Here is a 22,235-nt window from a genome sequence, read left to right as displayed (position 1 = left end):
TAAAAGAAGACATAAACCTATAAAAACCTACGCACTAATCTATGTAATAGGATTTTTTGGCATGTCACTTATCTATATATAAAAATTACATGTCAAGTTGTTTGTACGCGACTCCTAAACTGCTGAACCGATTGCAAATTTGATTTGCGCATTGTGTACAATTGATCCAACTTGAAAGATAGGATAGCTTACATCTCAATTTGTAATCGCAATATTATTTTATTCAAGAATCTTCACAGCTACGTGTGATCGAGTCTGCTGGTTGTATATTTAAGAAGAAATTAATATTAGACATTTTATCCCCTGTAGGATTCAAGTGACACCTGATATATTGGGGGATTAGGTCTTAGGAATAAATGGCATATATTCAGGAACTTAGAGCAGAATATTTATATCAATCTGTCTTTGATTATAATGAAGATTGTTAAGATTAAGGACTTGAGTTACATGTATTTCTTTGCAGTTATGTAGGATAGACTGTACATTATGTCGTTTATTTGTCTATTTTCATAAATAAACGTGACCTTTCTGACGTAAATAAATAAAATTAAGAAATAAAAATATAAATAATTATCTATGCATATAAATAAAATTGGAGTGTCTGTTTGTAATATTGAAATAATCGTTTTTTACTACATGCATATGAATATAAATACGGTACATACACAAAAATATTTTTTTTACAATTTTTGTCTGTCTGTCCGTCTGTTTGTTCCGGCTATTCGATGAAATGGCTGGACCGATTTTGATGGACTTTTGTTGGCAGGTAGCTGATGTAATAAGGAGTAACATAGGCTACTTTTATTTTAGAAAAATAAAGTTAAATTCAGCTAGTTTAAAATATAAACCTTGTTATATTAATAACTAGCTGTATCCGCGACTTCGTCCGCGTATATGGACGTAGTATAAAACGGTTATTTCAATATTACAAACAGACACTCCGATTTTATTTATATGTATAGATGTATAGATTAGTTTATTACATTTACATAGTATAAAATAAAATCGGTGCCGCTGTCTGTTCATTTATATCTTTCAAATTATGCAACGTATTTTAATGCAGTTTTCAGCAATAGAGAGAGTGATTCAAGAGGAAGGTTTATGTATAATACATGCGTGTTATAGTGTATAACAAGCTGAGAAATTCAAGAATGCATCCGTGTGAAACCGGGACGGGTCGTTATCTATACATATAAATAAAATTGGAGTGTCTGTTTGTAACATTGAAATAACTGTTTTTTACTACATGCATATGAATATAAATACGGTACATACACCAAAATAACATTTTTTACAATTTTTGTCTGTCTGTCTGTCGGCCTGTTTGTTCCGGGTAATCTCTGAAATGGATGGACCGATTTTGACGGGACTTTTTTTGGCAGGTAGTCGATGTAGTGAGGAGTAACTTAGACTACTTCTATTTTAGAAAATTAAAGTTAAATTCCACGCGGACGAAGTCGCGGAAACAGCAGTTATAAATAAATATGAAAGAAATGACGTCACTATATACAATATTAATTTAAGTTTGATGTTAGGAAAAGCAACAGCTTACCAATGATTCTGTATAGTTTTGTAAGATGATATTATTTTACAACATTAATCTAGCTAACATTAATATTACGATACGACATTGAAATGATAATAATAATCACAATTTCCTTTTGCATAAACGTTTAAGTGCATATTAATTTGTTACAGTACAATCTTTATACTAGTGGCTTTATAGTCTGTACCATACTTAAATATAATCACTAATTTCACGCAATTGACTACACGAGAGTGCACACAACAGGAACTAAGAAAACAATTGCTATCCGAAACAATCTGTTAGCAGAGTTCATCTCTTGATGTCTATTCGTTTTTATTTTATTCTGCAGTGGCATGACTGGATCCATTATAATTTGTGGCGGTTCTGTAGTCTTGATTGGTTCTCTGGGACAAGGCAAATTCTCTGGCGGTATATTGAAGAAAGTTCTCGTTAAGGATACCTTTGTGGGCACTTTTCTACTGTCTGAATATTTATTCTTGTACATGTTTTCTTTATCCGTTACGTTTATCTTCTCTTTTAACGGTCCAGTAATGATATCTGCTTGCAGTATCTCGTCGTTTTGTTCCTTTTTACTTTCTATGACATGAAATGTTTTGGTGTAAGTGGAGCTGACTAGATTGGGGTCCATGGTACACGTGATATTATCTAGAGCCAGTATTGTGTTCTGACTTTGCGTTTCGTTGCGTAGCGAGTGGATCCATTTTAATCTGCAGTCGCATACAAAATTGTTTTCTGCGGAAATAATAAAAAAATCATTAGTAATATTAGAAATATACATTATATTTATCCGAGGAAATTGTGGCGTAGTGGTTTACTCTCTGACTTACACTGAAAAGGTCGTGAGTTCAAACCTTTATGTGTTAATTTATATTAATTTCTGATGAAGGAAACGAAGATATCAAAACAAAAATGCTTCGAGACACTGTCGTAGGGTTGTCCCCTACTACATTGGTTATAAATAAATATGTTCAATGAAACTAGGGTACATCCGTGTTACATTCACCATAATGTCGACCATTGACAATGCTTCGGACTATCCCGTATGCGATTTTAACAGTGATGACGATTTCTTTATTTGTTATTATATTCACAGTGATATTATTGTTATGTTACAATTCAATTTCAAACAATATATTTTTAGGAAACTTGATACTCCCAAATGAATAAACTAAATTCTTAACTTATTTTAAGATAAACGGTTTATACAACCCTTTATACTTTTGACTGAAACTTTTACGACTGCAATGCCCTTAGGATTAATAAAGGAACAAACTTCGCAAGTACCAATGTTGAAGATAATAATGATGAATCTGTATCAACACGTTTAGTATTCAACGTTCATTTTAAACTAAAACTTGTTCAAGTATTGTACGAGAAGGTATTAAATATTAATTACCTTGAAGTAACAAATTACTGTTTTGTGACTTTAGATTGTCCAATATGGGTCTGATGTTATCCAAAGTTAATGTATATAGTTCATTGGAACGTAAATCCAGGGAGATTAAGCCCCTCACGCCGGCAAATAAACCTGAAGGTAGCGTAACTAATTTATTGTCATCCAGTAATAACTTTTTGAGTTGGGATAAACCGTCGAAGGCTCTCTCAGAAACGAATTTCAAGTTGTTTTTTCCTAATAACAGTTCCTGTAAATTCCACAACTCGGCAAACGTGAATTCGGTTAAATTGTGAATGTGATTTTGTCGAAGATCCAATTTCCGTAAGTTTGCTAATCCATCAAAGGTGTGCCGGTTCATATGGAATATGTTGTTTCTATTCAAGAACAAATCTAATAGCTTGTACATGTACTGAAATGCGCCGTTTGCTATTGACGATATGTTGTTCTTTGTAAACACAATCCTCTGTAGCTCCGGCAAATCGTAAAACACTTCTGTACCAATTTCTGTAATCATATTATCTTCTAGATTTATCAGAGTTAAATTTGGTAAATGAGCAAAGGCGTGCTGATGAAAAGATTCTATTTCGTTTTGAGGTAAAATTATTTCAGTTAAATTTGTTAAATTATTGAAAGCGTAAGGAGTGATATCAGTTATAGCTGCGTATCTAATGGTAATAGATCTGAGATCTTTTAAGTATTGTAACGCTTTCGATGGTATATAACTCAATGTGCCATCCACTCTGATGCTGAACGATAATGTTTTTAAAGTCGGCTGGGAGGCAAAACTTTGCCAGATTACATCGTCCTTTGAAATGCCACTATTGAATACCCAACATTCTGCTTTTGTCGCATTCTTCAGTTCTCTGGAATTTTCACAATAGCAATGAACTTTGGATTCGCGGTCTGTGACGTCACAGATATTCTTTCGAAATCCCCCAGTTTTATCTCGAAATCTCCGTTTGTTATTCTCCTTTGCTAAAACGTTAATTGACATTTCATTCACTAGGGCCAAAGTTATCAGGATAAATATTATTTTCGTGATTTTCTCCTCCATTGTAATTTAATCTGAAACAAAGAAAGGGAAGAAGGTTAATAAAAGTGAAATAAACAGATTTTGACTCACTAAAATAAATACCGTTCTAATCCCACAAGAATATGCTCCGAAATAAGAAGTAAATTCTTGAATCTTTACTATAGGTCTATCTCGTGTTCTTACGATAATAAAAAATTCACAAATTCCTTTTGTATTTCAACTTATGTTCGAGAAGATAAAGGAAAAATCTCGTACTATTTTTAACTATTGATTCTACAAATTCCTAAAAAATAGTTTCGGTTCTTTTAGACGCTGTTACATCTAAATCTAAATATATTTTTTATTAATACAATTTGGAATGAAAGAAAGCTAAGATAATATGAGCTAGAGTCTAAGAGACACTAAGATAATCATCCGTAAACGTAACCATGTAGATCACTAATAACAATTTTCACCGCTAAAAAAAATACCTTCAATAAAATATTAAATTGTAATTGTAAAGAGATATTGTTCCGACATCATCGGCTCAGTACTGCGAGGCGCGGCTCGAGGGGGGTGCGAACAGCACCAGACAGACCGGCCCGCACTTCTGATCTCGCCACCGAAGACTACACGCGCGCACAATATTCTATCATCCTCTGTATTTTTATATTTAAACAATTACATCTAATTTACAGTCCACAAATCAACCTTTTAATTTTGAAAGTCCTTAATTTAGGACCCTACATTAATGGTCCTTCGAGCCGGATACAAAATCCTACTGTAGTATTTCCCAATATTAGATTACGTCTTTTTAACAACTTATATCATTTTAAAGTAAAGTATAGTTATTTCAGACAAAGCAAAGTGTGTAGTATTACATAATTTATATAGATATTCATGTATACACCTACATATATTACAGTATAGTAAATCATTAGCATATTTCTTACTTCCGTAAAGCCTTTGAGGTAAAATAGTAGTCTCATATATTAAATGTTTAGAACAACTACGCAATTCATTTATTAATAACTTGCTTTTGCACGCGGCTTCGCTCGCGTTAATTTATCCCCTTAGGGGTGGAATTTACGGAAATCCTTTCTTAACGGATGCCTACATCATAACATCCACTTGCATGCCAAATTTCAGCCAGATCCAGACCAGATGTTAATATTAAGAAACAGAAACACTTCAGTCAGCGATAAGAATACATTACATATTTTTACATGTGATAAAATTATCACATGTAAAAATATGCTCACTCCTCTACATATTATTCCAACTCTTTCACTGTCCTAGCCATTCGCCTTTGGAACTCTCTACCACTCTCCATTCGATCCGCTCAATCTCATACAATATTTAAAAATCGTCTAAGGTCTCATTATCTGTCCCTATAGCAAATTTTTTTTTTTTTGCATATTTAACTCTGAAATCTTCCAATATATTGAATATATGTATGTATATTTATTTATATATATATATATATATGTATGTCTATTAATTAGTTTGATAATTCTAGTGTCTTGTGTGTGCCATCTACCTCTTCTGTGTATGTTAGTCCTATCTTGCAGGTTGTCTGTAAGAAATTGCTTATAGCGATAAGACCGCCTTTTGTTCATAATTTTCTATTTATTGTTTTTCTTTTTCTTATTGTATTTCTTCTATGTGCACAATAAAGAGTTTATTATTATTATTATTATTATTATATTTAAACTTCAAACTAAGGAATAATTACCAAATATTTATATGGCTCTTGTTTTTTATTTTCATGTGATTTGAGCATTAAGTTTGAGATCCTGAGTTTGATTTTGAGATAGTGCATTGCATATCCTATAATTCCGTCCAGTGGTTTAGGCTGTGCGTTGATAGATCACTATGTCAGTCACCTTTGAGTTATATAAAAGCCTTCCTCGTCAAATGGACAAATGGTTAGTAAATGAAAGTAGGTTGAAGAGCAGATATTTAAACTATATGAATGTAACGGTGGATTTTATTGTCCGCGATGTTATTTTAATTGATACATTTATTGCAGAGCAAAAAAATACAGACAATTCAGCAATATTCGTCGTTATGACATCATGAATATCGTTAGAGAGAGAATATACGACTGATTTAATCTTATTGTGTTTTTATATTTGAGCCTAAATTAGTGCTGGTTGGTAGTTTGTATTCACACGTTTCGACTTGTAAAATGTGAACTTACAAGGATTGTTTAAAAGAGCAACACACGTTTCCTGCTTATTCTTCTTGTGATTAGACAGCTGTACGGGCAACCGCACATGCCTGCTTACTGTTACCTACACATGCAATTTCACTTCTATATATTTCACCTCATTATATTTATTTTAGTAATAAAAATCAGTATTCGAGTAGCATTCAACCGAGGCGGTTTTTTTTAACAAAAACCCCTCATCAATCAATCAATAGCATTATCACGGAACTGTGGGCTTAAACCCCCACATTCTTTGGTCCTTCGAGCCGGATTCTTGTGATTTTCGAATGAGCGGTAGATTAAAAAAAATTTTTGAGTATTCAAAGTGCTTAAATTAAGTTTATTTGAATAAATGATTTTCTATTCTATTCTATTCTAAATATACCGCATATCTAGTACAATAGTGGTGTAATACAGAAATTTAAAAAATTAATGATATTGGACTTTATTTCCACAGTTACAAAGTGGACTTTCCAAAATTTGTAATTTTTGAGTTAAGCCAGTATTAGTGCGTGATACATTTCTGGTTGATTTTGCGCATAATGTTATATTTTTGACTATCCATAGATTTATTCTTTTTTGTGTTTTTTTTTCATTGTCTGTAGAGATTGAATTGATTTTCTACAGACAATAGAAAATATATTGTGAGTTTTTGGAACTCAACCCATATTTTTTTATTCTTTATTTTATTTATTTATTCTTTAATGCACAATATAACTTGTACAAAGGCGAGCTTAATGCCGTATGGCATTCTCCACCAGCTAACATTTAGGTGTACAGAAAGCGTTGTGGGGCAGATATGTCAAAAAATAATCACAAGATTACTAATAAATATTATATAATATATATGAAATGCAAATAAATATATACATATAATAATATATAAATATATACATAAAGATAAATATAATACTAATACATAATATTAATACTAATAATCTTTTACGATAAGATTATAACTTTTTTTTTTTTAAAAAAAAAAGTTATAATCTTTTACACAAAAAAATAATACGATTTTATTCTAAAACATATTTCACTTATCAATTTTTTAGATATCTTAACTAATAACATTTTAACGTTGAAAGGACTAATGGCCATCAGAAATAGATCTTAAATAGATTAATTAGATTAAAACGTAGATTAGATTACGTAGTATAAAACAAAGTCGCTGTCGCTGTCTGTCCATCCCTTATGCTTAAATCTTTAAAACTACGCAACGGATTTTGAAGCAGTTATTTTAATAGATAGAGTGATTCAAGAGGAAGGTTTATATATATAATACGTGTACACCTGGCCAAAGCCGGGGCGAATAGCTAGTAATAAATATAATTACATTTATGAAACAATTTTATTTATTAAAATATTCAATATTTTATTTCAACACAGATATTTATATGAAACATAAATTTAAAACACGAATATATAACATTTTTGGTAAGAAGGTACTTGAAAACGCAATATAGGATTTTGGAAATTGCGTATCACGCACAATACTCTTAGAGTGCCTTATTCGAATACGTCTGACAAACCAGAAGCGTCTTCATATTACATTAAAGACGAGTAACCCGGACTGTTAGCGTCCCGTAAAATTATACAGTTGTATAAATAATTAAACAGCATTAATTATGTCGAGTCACATTCACTTATCTCTCAGTTGGATTACGTACGCTGTGGCGACAGAGCTTTTGAATGTAATTTATACGAAATGAACAGCTAAGCAACGGGTAATCTAAATGAGATCCAAATAATTAACGAGACCAATAATTTGAACTGTTTCGCGGGTTATTTAATTACTTGTACACATCGCTATGTTTGAAATCCCAAAGAAAAGAGCTATTCCTTCTCAAAAGGTCGGCAACGTACTTACTATTCCCCTAGTATTGCGGATGCTCATGGGCGACAGTAATCACTTACCATCAAATTTTGGAGCAACCTGCTCCAAAATTTATATAACTTTTTTTGAGGCATAATAAACGAGTTTGCGGCTCACCTGATGGTAAGTGATTACTGTCGCCCATGAGCATCCGCAATACCAGGTATTGCAAGTACGTTGGCGAACTTTTCAGAAGGAATAACGTCTTTTCTTGAAGGTTCAATATTCTATTGGTTCGAAAATACCATTCATTTCTGGATGGCGATTTCGCAATGTAGTTGTCTTCTTTTTATAAAATAGAGAGCAAACAAGCTTGCGGCTCACCTGATGGAGAGAGATTACTGCCGCCCGTGAGCAATTGCAATACCAGGGGAATTTCAAGTGCGTTGCCGGACTTTTGAGAAGGAATAGCTCTTTTCTTGAAGTTTCAATATCATATCGGTTCGAAAATACCATTGCTGGAAAATGATTCCACAATGTGGTTGTCTTCTTTTTATAATATAGAGAGCAAACAAGCTTGCGGCTCACCTGATGGAGAGTGATTACCGCCGCCCATGAGCAATTGCAATACCAGGGGAATTACAAGTACGTTGGCGAACTTTTGAGAAGGAATAACCTCTTTTCTTGAGGGTTCAATATTCTATTGGTTCGGAAATACCATTGCTGGATGGTGATTTCGCAATGTGGTTGTCTTCTTTTTATAATATAGGGAGCAAACGAGCTTGCGGCTCATCTGATGGAGAGTGATTACCGCCGCCCATGAGCAATTGCAATACCAGGGGAATTTCAAGTGCGTTATCGGCCTTTTGAGAAGGAATAACCTCTTGAGGTTTCAATATTGTATTGGTTCGGAAATACTATTGCTGGAAGGTGATTCCACAATGTTGAGATAATTTTTATTTACTGGTAAACAGACTGATGCCTCTGATGACGGGACAGGAAAACAAGCATCCTCTATCCCAGGAACTAGCAAGCATTCTTTATTTTGGGAAATAAACTGATGTTTCTCCTGTAGCAGGCATCTTCTGTAGACTTAAACTTCACCAATTTTACAGATAGATTAATTTGTTGTTGTGACAGAGAGGGAAACTCCGAGCAGTTCCCGGGAATTGTGACCCGGGTGTAGGATTAAGTGGTTCTGTGCCTTCATAACTCGTGTTTCTCAACCAGACCAGCCAAATCTGATAAGAGCTTGCCAGCGCAGCTTTAGATACACGTATAGTACCCACTTCAGTTCTTGACAAACAAAGATCTTTTAGAAGGCCTTCGTGTCTGCTTATATACATATTTTTAAATTAATAATAATAATAATAATCTCAGGACAATTCACACAGCGCCATCTAGACCCAAGTTAAGCTAGCTAAAGCTTGTGTTATGGGTCCTAGACAACTGATACAAATACATAGATAATTTTTTTTTTCGTGAATACATACATATTATACATAGAAAATACCCAGACCGATACAAACAATCATACTCATGAATACAAATGTTTGTGCCGTGCGAGGAATCGAACCCGCGACCATCGGTCGTAAAGCGGTATGCTATACCGCTAGACCACCGAGGTCGTCATTTAGCTGCACCCGCGACTTCGTCTGCGTGGAATATAACTTTATTTTTCTAAAATAAAAGTAGCCTCAGTTACTCCTAATTTTTAGATGTCGATATAATAGTTTTTTTTTTTAATTTTACGGAAAGTGAGTTCTCCGTTTTCATTTAAAATTTTTTTAATATACAATTTATATTTCTTTTTTATTAAAATATCCTTTTTTCACTTTGTTCTATATTCTGTTTTAAATGTACAGATTTATATTAGTTACTAGCGTTCCCGGGATTTCCGGGAGTTCCGGGATTTATATCCGCTACCTGCCAAAAAAAGTCCCGTCAAAATCGGTCCAGCCATTTCAGAGATTAACCAGAACAAAACAGACAGACAAAAATTCTAAAAAATATTATTCAGGTGTATGTACCGTATTTATATTCGTATGTAAGTAAAGAATGGTTATTTGAACGCTACAAACAGACGCTCCAATTTTATTTATATGTATAGATTATCTAAACGTCTGTTGGTGCCCCAATCCTTATCAGCATTCCCAAAGATTTCAATTTAATACCTCATAATTGAAAGCGGAACACAACTTCTACTAGATCACTAAGTACCACTTTAATTTGTAGATACAAAGTAAAGTTACATTCGTCTGTACGTACAACAAACTTCAGTGGGGCTTTGAAATTCAAATTCCCGAATGCATGTTTCATAATGTTGCTTATCAGGATTCCCTTTTCATCAAGTCATCTCAATTCTGTTTTAGAAATTCTCATAAGACTTTAAGCCTCCGTTTTGAATTGACTGCGATCGCGAAATTATTTTGATGAATATTCATTCAACTAAAAATTATAATACTAGTTTAAAACATTTCTTTTTTGTTGGAAATTCAACTTTAAAGTTTCAATCTGTTAAAATTTATTTTACCGTAACATTATGCATAAAAATGAATAGAATAGAATATCATTTATTCAAATAAACTTGATTTAAGCACTTTTGAATAGTCATAACACTTTTTTTTAACTACGGCTCATTCGAAAAGTCTCATCAGAAAAAGAACGAGGAAGAAACTTGTGTGTTGCTCTTTTAAATATTCCTTGTAAGTTCACATTTATAAGTCGAAACGTGTGAATACAAACTACCAACCAGCACTACTTTATTTAGGCTCAAATATAAAAACACAATAAGATTAAATCAGTCGTAGTGATAAGAGCAGACCAGTCCCTACAAGCAGCACTCGTTCACGAGTATGACGGATGAGCCAGCCATCACTGCGCTCGACCATATTTTAGGGAGCCCAATGACCCGGCCCACGCCGCCACATGTCAGGACATTTCAGTAAGCATGACTACTCATTCCACTCGACCACGTCATAGCTACTTAAAATTACTATATGATAGTGGTAGTTACTAGTATGGTAGTAATGTTTTCTTAACATTTACAAACATCAAAGAAATTATCATTTGAAGTGATCTGCTTAATCTGCAAAAGAATTTTAAGGGGGCAGGGATAATTAGTATAGGGACTAGTGGCCAGAAAAGTAGGGATGAATTGCGGACGCTTTAGCGGAATCACAAATAAAATTCATACTAAGTACTAATAATATATGTCTTTACTAATTATTAAACTATAGTTATGTATCTATAAAATAAATATTAATGACTTTAAGATATCAATTAACATTTATTATTTTTTTATAAGAAACAAAAACTTAGTCCGTAATTACCCTTAGCTCTTCGGGCAATTACCGACAGGTGCTGGGTTAATTGCGGACAAAATCCCATAAACGAACGAGGTCTCATTTCATTTGCAGAATTCAAAAATATATCCTCTTAAAGAGAACCCAACACAGCAATTCTCATGTGCTCAATATTTGTATTTTGAACACAAAGTTTTCGGTCTTCGGTAACAAAAATTTTCCTGGTAATAAATGCAGAAATATTCATTATTTTCTTTATCACATTCAGAATTGTTTAAGTTTCATACACTCTTTTGTTGATTTTCTCTAGTGTTTTTTTAATTTGTTATTTGTAGTTTTGCACTTTTTTGTTTCTATTTCTTTCTCTTTCTTTTATTTTTTTTCTCTGGGTATACTATTTCCGGTGTGTTGGTGAAAATAATGCATTTTTTTTAATAATTGTTTTGTACGAGTAAGTTGTAGAGTTGGTACTTGCATTATCTCACTAAGTGTTAGTAAGGGAGCTGGAGTAGTTTATTTCATTGACTTCAACTAGGCATATGTGCAGGTATTGTTTTGTTTAAATCCACAATGTTGTGAATGTTTTCTGAAATTTATTGAGATTTCTCCTGAAATTCATCGTCCGTATTTACCCCAGGTACTTTGTCCGCAATTACCCCAAACGAGTTAGGAAAGAAACAACAACAAAATTTTGAGGTAAATAAACTTTATCAAGACTAACGATTGTGCTAATTACTCGTCATTAACATCGACAAAATATATGACTTTTTACTGACATTTATTCTTTACGTATAACACTCCAAAGAGTAAATACCAAAAATTAAATCAGAATTAACAAATAATTAATTAATCTGAAATGGGTGGGTAGCTGTCTATCGGAAATGTTTGGTGAGTATTAAATGTAACGCGTGATCGTGGCAGCTAGGGATAGATTAGATATGTGTTAGTCCGTATTTACCCCGCGTCCGTAATTCCCCCACCCTCTCCTACCATTTCAGGTAAAATTCTACGCGAAAATCTCTTATATCAAGTAGTTAGTTAAACTGAGGTTTATTACATTGAGGTTATTTTGGTCTGAGATTTGTTATATCGAGATTGTACTGTAGTAGTCATCTCAACATACATATGTCTTAATAATATATAACGTATAGACAACTTCTACTGATAAATGAAAACATCATCATCATTATTATTTCAGACTGGAAGACGTCCATTGCTGAACAAAGGCCGCCCGGAAAAATCTCCACGACGACCCTGCGCTGCTCGCATCCAACGCCTTCCAGCAATGTCGACCAGATCGTCAGTCCACCTTGCTGGAGGCCTTCCCCCGCTATGTCTTCTGGTCCGCGGGCAATGAAAACGTACTTTGTTCAAATTACTCTATGTATTTTTTATTTACAAACTGTGACATTTTTTTTTATAATACAGGGCACAAACTAGCATGCGGCTCACCTGATGGTAAGTGATAACCGCCGCCCATGAGCACCCGCAACACCAGGGGAATTGCAAGTACGTTTTCGGCCTTTTAAAAAGGAATAAGCTCTTTTCTTGAAGATTTCAATATCGTATCGGTTCGGAAATACCATTGCGGGAAGGTGATTCCACAATGTGGTTGTGCGAGGCAAAAAGTTTCTAGAAAACCGCACTGTCGAAGACCGCCATTCATCCAGATGGTCAGCATGGTATTTCAGTTTCTGGCGAGTGGTACGGTGGTGAAACTCAGCAGCTGGTATTAATACGAACAATTCCTCAAAACACTCGCCGTGATATATGCGGTAGAAAATGCACAGAGATGCAATATCTCGCCGCAAAGACTGCGGTCAAATGGAAGTAGCTGGTATTGTGGTGCTCCCGCCCAGAGATGAGAACAGTATTCCATATGCGGCCGGATCTGCGCCTTGTATAATTGCAAGCGATGGGCCGCCATGAAATACCGTCTCACTCTACTGAGCACACATGAACATACTATAGGAATAAGGGTAATCTATTTAGGGATTGTTATATAAAGATTTGGGTTAAAGAAATCGTTAATTAGAGGTACGTATACTTTACAGTTGAAAATTCGTTATAAAATGGTTGATCAGAAAAAAGAGTTCGTAATGTAGTTAAAGGTACATTTTACATTGACTCATATGAGCTATTCTAGATTTCGAAGAATTTCTTAAATCGAGAAAATCATTGATCAATTTTTTTATAACACATGGGACAAACGAGTATGCGGCTCACCTGATGGTAAGTGATTACCGCCGCCCATAAGCACTCGCAACACCAGGGGAATTGCAAGTACGTTGTATTGCGGTTCATTATTCGTTATGTGAAGAATTGTTTGTACCTTTTACCATCACTCCGCTCGCCATCGACAGAAAATTCATCCACACGCTGGAACCTAAGTGGTCGCGGACAGTGCGGTTTCAGAGGAGCTTCCTCCCGCGTACACTTAGATTGTTGAATGAACTACCTGCCGAGGTTTTCGAGAGACTACAGCATGGGGTTTTTCAAGAAGGGTAGACAAAGTTTTTTTATCGGTCGGCAACCGACACGTGATATCCCTGGTGTTTCAGGCGTCCATATGGTAACCGTTTACCATCAGAAGGGCCGTATGCTTGTTTGCCACCTACGTGGTATATATAAATGTTATATATTAATATTACGAAAATTGGTGCTTTATGAGAACTGCTTACTCGGAAGTACCTATTATCCGACAAAGGCATTGTAATTCCGAAAAGATTGGATGCTGTATATTGGCGTCACGTAGCCGCGACGTAACCTGGCGTTATCACTTCTGTGTGATCAATTTTCGCAGATAAAGTGGCGTGAGAGTGATACACGAATTAGGACACTCTCCCCACAATAATCCACACGGAATCTTCTCACGAGTTGTCTGACTTTTTTTATTATTTTATTTACTAGCTGTGCCCGCGGTTTCATCCACGTTAACTTTCAATATATAAACTAGTCTAATAGTCTAACATATTAGACCTCTGGAATGGCAACACGTTAGTAGTATCACAGGTGTTTATGACAACGTGATTTCCGTTCATCTATTTATATAGTAATAAATAATAGAGATGCTTTTAGAAGTCTAATATATCAGAGCGCAGTGACAGAAGTGCATAACAAAATCTTTATATATAAAAATTACGTGTCACGTTGTTTGTACGCGATGGACTCCTAAACTACTGAATCGATTACAAATTTGATTTGCACATTGTATGCAATTTGATCCAACTTGAAAGGTAGGATAGCGATCTCGAATTATTATAGTCGCAATATTATTTTATTACAAATTATTTTTATATATAAAGAAACTGTTAGCCACAGCAACGCGTGGCCGGGTAATATATAAACAAAATACTCAAATTTTATATGGATAAACGAATATACAACACTGCCAGTGATTCTCATTATAGGTCTAACATCGACGACAGGTTGTTAAAACCACAAGGTCCTAAAGGTACTATAAACCAAAACACTACACTCGTGTATATAAGGTTTATTGGTCGGTTTCAAATACAGGTACAAAAAATGGTATAAAGTAAAATACATATGGACTTTCTACAAAACGAAACGTTAGCGAGTTTCAATTTTGTTACAGCGCCATCTATTGGCGCTGCATGCAAACAATACTATTTTATGGATTATAATACTTTAACACAGGTCCCGCTTCGAATCAGATTTAGTGTTAAACAAATGCCAATAAAATAAAAAAGAATTTTAATAATCTCTCATATATTTTTTTTAATTTATTTATTATCAAATACTATTTTAATTCCCGAAAGCACCTATTTCTTATCGGAATAAAATCAAATACTTATTGATTTTATAAATAAAATAAATTTCATTTTGTTTATTAACATTTAGCGAGTGAATAATGAAATCAATTTCATAAATCTTGGCATCTGACTACTGTACACAGTTTAAAAATAATCACAATAAAACTTAAAAAAAAAATTACGCATTCCATAGAAATTTTTTGACTAGCGGTTGAAATTTCACTTAGTTAGTTTTAGTTTTAATATTTTATTTTTTACTCTATTAGTCCTTAACAGTTAGAAAAAATTAAATAATACACTGAACTACTTATATTATTTTTTTTTTTCCAAAAATTCTCATCTCCCTTCTTAAGGAGAGGAGATGGCAACATACCCCCGGCAGAAGCACAGTCGGCCGGGGTTCAGGGCCCAAGGGAGAGAAACCGACGTACAATGCGGGCAGAATCTAACAGCACCGCTTTCTGCATCTTTCCCGGGAGTGAGCCGCCCCGGAATGCCAACCGTCTGAGGTGTTGTTCCAGACTGGTTGGAATAAGACCGTTCACCGACATAACGATTGGAATGATTTCGGTGGACATCACTCCCCACATTTCGGTCACCTCGTGAGCCAGGTCGAGATACTTTCTCTTTTTCTCAATTTCGGCTTTCACGAGGTTCTCGTCATGCGGTATTATATAATAATAATAATAATAATAATAATGTATGTGTAAAAAATGTGTGTGTAAAAAATTTAATAATATTATTAATTTTTTACACACACCAAATTATATTGCTCTTTTTATTGTATATTTAATTATTGTTTTCACGTACTCTGAAATGGGTTGAAGCTGAAAATCAATGGTTTGTTCTCTGAACAATGTTCCACGCTGAGCTTCGACCTTTTTGTATTACTACATATCACATATAACGTACACACACAAACTTGTAAACCTTATGTCGTCCTATGTATTGTCTATACTTATGAACATGCAATTGTGTGTGATTAATAAAAATCAAATAAACGATATATGTATCTATCTATTTATCTATAAATGTTAATAAATTTTTTGACGAACTTATCTCAACTTGTTTTCATATTCATAACAGCGCCATCTATCCGAAGTAATTAGAACTTTTGAACAAATCGCGCTATATAACGTAGCTACGAAAAACTCCGACGATGAAATATTGACTAGGTGTCGGTCGCTACACCTTTTTACGTTGCGACTACGTTCAGATTGTTTCCGAGTTCGTTTCCAACCACCACACTCAAATTCGTACGAGTACAATAGTTTGTTTGTTTGTCTTTATTATACACTAGCTGTTTCCGCGACTTCGTCCGCGAGGAATTTAACTTTATTTTACTAAAATAAAAGTGGCCTAAGTTACTCCTTTGTTACATCAGCTACCTGCCAAAAAAAAGTCCCGTCAAAATCAGTCCAGCCATTTCAGAGATTAGCTGGAACAAACAGACCAACAGACAGACAGAAAAAAATTTAAAAAAATGCTATTTTGGTGTATGTACCGTCTTTATATTCATATGCATGTATTAAAAATCGATGATTTCGATATTACAAACAGACACTTCAATTTTATTTATATGTATAGATTAAAATTATAAATAAAAGGACACAATTGACTTAAAGAATAAATGCGCACAATGGCGGACTTATCGCTAAAGTGGGATTTAAGTAATGTAGTAAAGCAATCTACTAAACCGCTAGACCACTATCACTTCACATAGCTTGTTTATTATATTGTAGTTTGTGACAACGTAAATAAAAATATTGAGCGATCTATCTATCTAAGTATATGTGACGAAAATCGCAAATTTCATTACATATAAATCAATAATAATAAATAATTAAAACCATGGATGGACAAATCACACAACGCTATCTAGTCCCAACCTAAGCAGAGCCTATTTTTTTTAAGGATGATAATGGAATGGAGCACCTGCCTGCGCTAACGATAACTATATACATATATAGGTACATATATATATATATATATATATATATATATGTATACATATACTAACAATCCCTTTCCCTCTATTTATTATAGTACTAGCTTTTGCCCGCGACTTCGATCGCTTTAATTTATCCCCTTGCAATGGTGGAATTTATCAAAATCCTTTCTTAGGGAATGCCTACGTCATAGTAGCTTTATGCATGCAAAGTCTCAGCCTGATCGGTTTAAAATTGACAAAGTTTCATACAAACTTTCATCCCCTACTTTATCCCCTTGGGGGTAGAATTAATCAAAATCCTTAGCGGATGTCTACGTCATAACATGTACCTGCATGTCAAATTTCAGCCCGATCCGTCCAGTGGTTTGGGCTGTGCGTTGATAGATCACTATGTCAGTATATTTATGTATATGAATATTTAATGGTATATGTACCTTTATTATTAAGTAGATTATGTATCAGTAAATCTAATTGAGATCTATCCTTTGACAGAATCCTCATATTTCAGTTAGCTGGAAATCCAGCACCAGGATATTTGCTCTTTTCAGTCTTTTTTGCTTGATTATTCACTAGAAGCTTCTGAGCTGGATCGTTCGGTTGGATCACAAGGCGTGCCTTATATGTATTTGGTGTTTATTTTATCAATTTCTTCTCAAGGAAGGAAGAAGGGTCTGTTGACAGAAATATTACAAGTGTAGGCACAATAGTAAAAGTGTTTCAAAATTATTTACATGATTTAAAAGTAAATAGCCGGAGAAACTAATAGTTGACAGCGACTTTGATTCCCACTAGATTTTTATCTTATTGGAATGACCCACATGATGGAAAGTCCTGTCGTCTGTAATTACATGAACAACAGGAGTCACAAAACAGATTGCTAGCTTGTACCTTCCTGCCGTCGGGACAAAGGTGTTACGCTTCAGTCCCCTGTAATTTTACTGCCATATGTCACCATTTCGACCAGAATTCAGATTGCAAAGCTGCTAGAGATAGAATTAGACGACACAAAGACGCGGACTAATTTGTACAGTCTTCATCATCATCATGATCATCACCATCATCTGCTTCTTGCTCAATGTTGTACATTAATAACAGTGGAGGATGATAGGATGAACATGAGGTCAGGAAATACGTCCATTGGGGGGGAAAGTGGATTGGTAGTAATGAAGATTGATTATCTTATTGCTAGCAATGTACCATGTCAGGTTGACTTCCACGCGGTTCCCCCTTGAAACCATCATCATAAATTCTTGGTGAATTTGTCACGATGGGCTAACTGACCTGACCTCATGCTCATCTTATCATCCTCCACTGGTGTCCCGCCAGCGTAAACCGTTAGCGACATTCCATTATCATAAAAAAAACGTCCATTGTGGTACATTCAAGGGAGTTTATCATGATGATTTCCAGAAGGAACTGCGTGAAGTTCTGATTGAATTGAAATTGAAACTGATGTACTGATTTTTTTATGTAACTTTGTATATGTACAACTGTTTAATATGTACATATTAATATGTATGTACATATACAAAGTTACTTTGTGTATGTACAACTTACATATATATGTATGTTATAAGCACACATAAGTCGTTTGAATTCAAACGGGTCGATTCATAACGGTGTTGAAATATATATGGTCATAAAAAAGGATCATTGCGGTAAATATCCGGTGATAATGACTAAAGTTACACGTGTATTGTTTGTGATCGTTACATATGATCCGCGCCCAGGTTTGCTTATAATATGTAATGTATTATTAAAGAAGATACCGCTGGGCAATTCACACATCGCCATCTAGTGCCAAGCTAAGCAGAGCTTATATTAAAGATACTAGACAACTGATACAAATAAGTAAATATATACATGTTTTAAATACATACACATAATATAAAAAAAACAGCTAGATTGATAAAACAATTACATTGATGAATATAAATATTTGTACTGTGCGAGGAATCGAACCTGCGACCGTTGGAAGTAAGGCGGTGTGCTACATCGCTTGACCACCGAGGCCGTTGATCTTCGTAGGTTTGCTTATAATATGTAATGAATTATGAAGATGCATAATAACAATAACCCTGTACAATTCTCACAGCGCCATCTAGTCCCAAACTAAGCAGAGCTTCTATTACGTCTACTAGAAAACTGATATAAATACACAGATACATTTTTAAATACATACATAACATACATATACATAGAAAACAGCCAGACCGATAAAACAACTATTCTCATGAATACAAATATTCCTACCGTGAGAATAGAACTCGTGACCTTATTGTTTAGACATAATATAGCTTATATTATTTTCAAATTAAGAAAGAAATTATAAACATTTATAAATACACATTTCACTACATAGATACATTTTTTTTAAATACATACATAACATACATAGAAAACAGCCAGACCTCTACAAACAATTACACTCATGAACACAAATGTTTGTACCGTGCGAGGAATCGAATCAGATCCCAATTCAAATTCAAATTCAAAAATCATTTCCTGACTGATACATTGACGTAAAGACAATTGATCGGTATGATGACGTTGTACAGTGATTTTATTTAATTAAACATTAATTGTGCCTACAATTTGAAATTTTGCACACCTCTTTCGAGGTAAATTACTGATCTCAACAACATATTTTTAACACCTTATTGTTTATCTACATTTGGCAAATAAAGCATTATTATTATTTCTTTATATATATATATATATATACATATATATATCTCCCTTTGATGGGGTAATAAACTGATCATAGAGGGTAAAAATCACCAAACAATGATAGTATAAATGATGAATGATGAGGATGGATAATTTTTAAGTGGAAGACAAAAATTTGCGGACTATTTTACAAATTTATTATTATTTTTTTTTTTCTCAGCTTTTGCTGGTTTTCTCCACACTTACGGGCCGAAACCAAGTAAGTGCAGAGTGTGTGTATGTGTATCTATGTGTGAGTATGTGTGTACTTATTGTGTGCCTGGTGTTATATCCTTTTCATCGATTTCGAGAAATTTATTATTATTATTATCATATAGGACATTTTAACCGCTTGTGAACATATTTTTTTTATATTATAATTTTATTTTTTTCCGGTGGTACGATCATGTCATGCAGCCACCATCAGACCTGACATGAACAGTGCTTGACATAAGTTCCCAGCCCCGAAGACGCGGCAGACCCCGCTTCACATGGATGTCTGTTATTGAGAGGGATTTAAAAAGCGCCGAAATAACATCCAAGACGACCCAGGACTGACCGTCTTGGCGAAGACTGACCAGACGGGCCGACTCCTAATATAAATGGGACCAAGGCCAGAGAAGAGAAGAAAGAATTTTAATTTTTTCCCTACTGTTAGGGAAAATACTCTCTGCTACCAAAATGTTAGGGAAAGTACTATGTATATATATAGGGAAAAATATGTGTGGAAACGTCTGTCACGTACCTGTATAGTTCTGCGGATTTCTTGGGCTTCAGGGTCTCGAAGGTATCTTCGCTAGCTTTCCAGTTTCACAGTAGGTTTAACACAGTTCTAATTTATTTTAATTCACAACACAATGCGCGCGCGCGTTAAGGCCGCTGTACGGTCAGTTCAGTACTGTAGGTAAGGGAGGGGAACAGAAACCGCGGGAACACAAACTAACGAACTCTAATATAATAATCTGTGCTTACGATGATACAGGGTAGATTTTGAACACCTGCCGTCCAGTTCATTATATAGATCCAATTGAGAAGAACTGGCAAGAAACTCAATTGAATTACTTTTTTTTAATGGAAGTAAAACGGCGTGTTAAACCATTAGTTCACCGAGGCGGTCTTATTGTTAAATAGAGATTGCTATGAGCGATAAGGCCGCCATTTCTTCGCATATTTTTCTTTCTTTCTTTTTTGTTCTTTTTTTTTATACACAATAAAGATTATATATATAATTATTATTATCTCTATCGTCTCTATTGTATGAACTCCTTTCTGTTTCCAGATTTTATTATTTTTTAAACTTAAAAAAAAATCTCTTCTCCCCTCTTAAGGAGATGGCAACTTACCCCCGGCAGTAAGTACATAATATATAATAGCTTAAATTATTTTCACATTAAGCAAGGAATTATAAACACTTATAAACACACTTTCCACTCATTTAGTTCTTCGAGAAGGTCATTTGGTTGAAAATCTATTGTATGCTAATTAGAACATTGTGAGGCATTTCGCATTTCACGACGGAATTGTTGAGTGCTTAATTAAATATTTTATTTTTAAATACACTTAGAAAGGTACCAGACTTTTATATAATACTAACTGTTGCCGTGACTTCGTCCGCGTGGAATTTAAGTTTATTTTTCTAAAATAAAAGTAGCCTAAGTTACTCCTTATTACATTGCCAAAAAAACATAACTCAGCTCATCTCCGGCTAATCTCAAAATCGGTCCAGCCATTTAGAGATTAGATGATGATAGACAGATGGTTTTGGTATATTTACTGTATTTATATTCATATGCATGTTGTAATAAACGGTTATTTTAATATTACAAACAGACACTCCAAATTTATTTATATGTATAGATAATATTAAAATACATATTTTTATAATTTGCTAGCTGTGCTCGCGTATAAAATATATAGCTTATGTGTATTCTAATGTATAAGCTATATTACTGTAAAATTTCATCAAAATCCGTTCAGTAGTTATTGCGTGAAACAGTAACAAATATCCATAGTTATAAATTTTCGCGTTTATAATATTACTTGCTACTCGCCCCGGCTTCGCCCGTGTGTACATGTATTATATATATAAACCTTTCTCTTGAATCACTCTATCTATTAAAATAACCGCTTCAAAATCCGTTGCGTAGTTTTAAAGATTTAAACATACATAGGAACGGACAGATAGCGACAGCGACTTTGTTTTATTTATCTTTTTAAATTATAGCCTATGTGTTATTCTGATATAACTTATTAATATAATAAATGCGAAAGTTTGTGAGTATGGATGTTTGTTACTATTTCACGCAAAAACCATTGAACGCATTTTGATGAAACTTTACAGTAACTTAGCTTATACATCAGAACAACATATAGGCTATCAATTTCACACGACTTTGTTTTATACTATGTAATGATTAAGGTTAAGATTAGCTACTGCTATTTCATTATGGGGTTTTTTATGGATGATAATGGAATGTGCAACCACCTGCGCTAACGGTTTACGCTGGCGGGGCAC

General features: G+C 34.1%; 1 protein-coding gene across 1 annotated transcript in view; it reads right to left on the bottom strand.

Moving 5' to 3' along the window:
- Positions 1-1,414: 1,414 nt before the first annotated feature.
- LOC131855672 (connectin-like) overlaps positions 1,415-22,235 on the bottom strand; it is a 258,148-nt gene continuing 237,327 nt past the window's right edge. Inside the window, exons 3-4 of the mRNA XM_059206976.1 lie at positions 2,946-4,010; positions 1,415-2,281 (exon numbers count right to left, since the gene is read on the bottom strand). Coding sequence (XP_059062959.1) covers positions 1,770-2,281; positions 2,946-3,999 — 1,566 coding nt within the window. The 5' untranslated portion in view covers positions 4,000-4,010 and the 3' untranslated portion in view covers positions 1,415-1,769. The remainder of the gene's footprint in view (positions 2,282-2,945; positions 4,011-22,235) is intronic.

This window comes from Achroia grisella, unplaced genomic scaffold (genome assembly GCF_030625045.1).
Source record: "Achroia grisella isolate CSIRO2021 unplaced genomic scaffold, CSIRO_AGI_Agris_v1 utg146, whole genome shotgun sequence".
Lineage (NCBI taxonomy): Eukaryota > Metazoa > Arthropoda > Insecta > Lepidoptera > Pyralidae > Achroia > Achroia grisella.
This window is presented reverse-complemented; position numbering and strand designations above follow the sequence as displayed.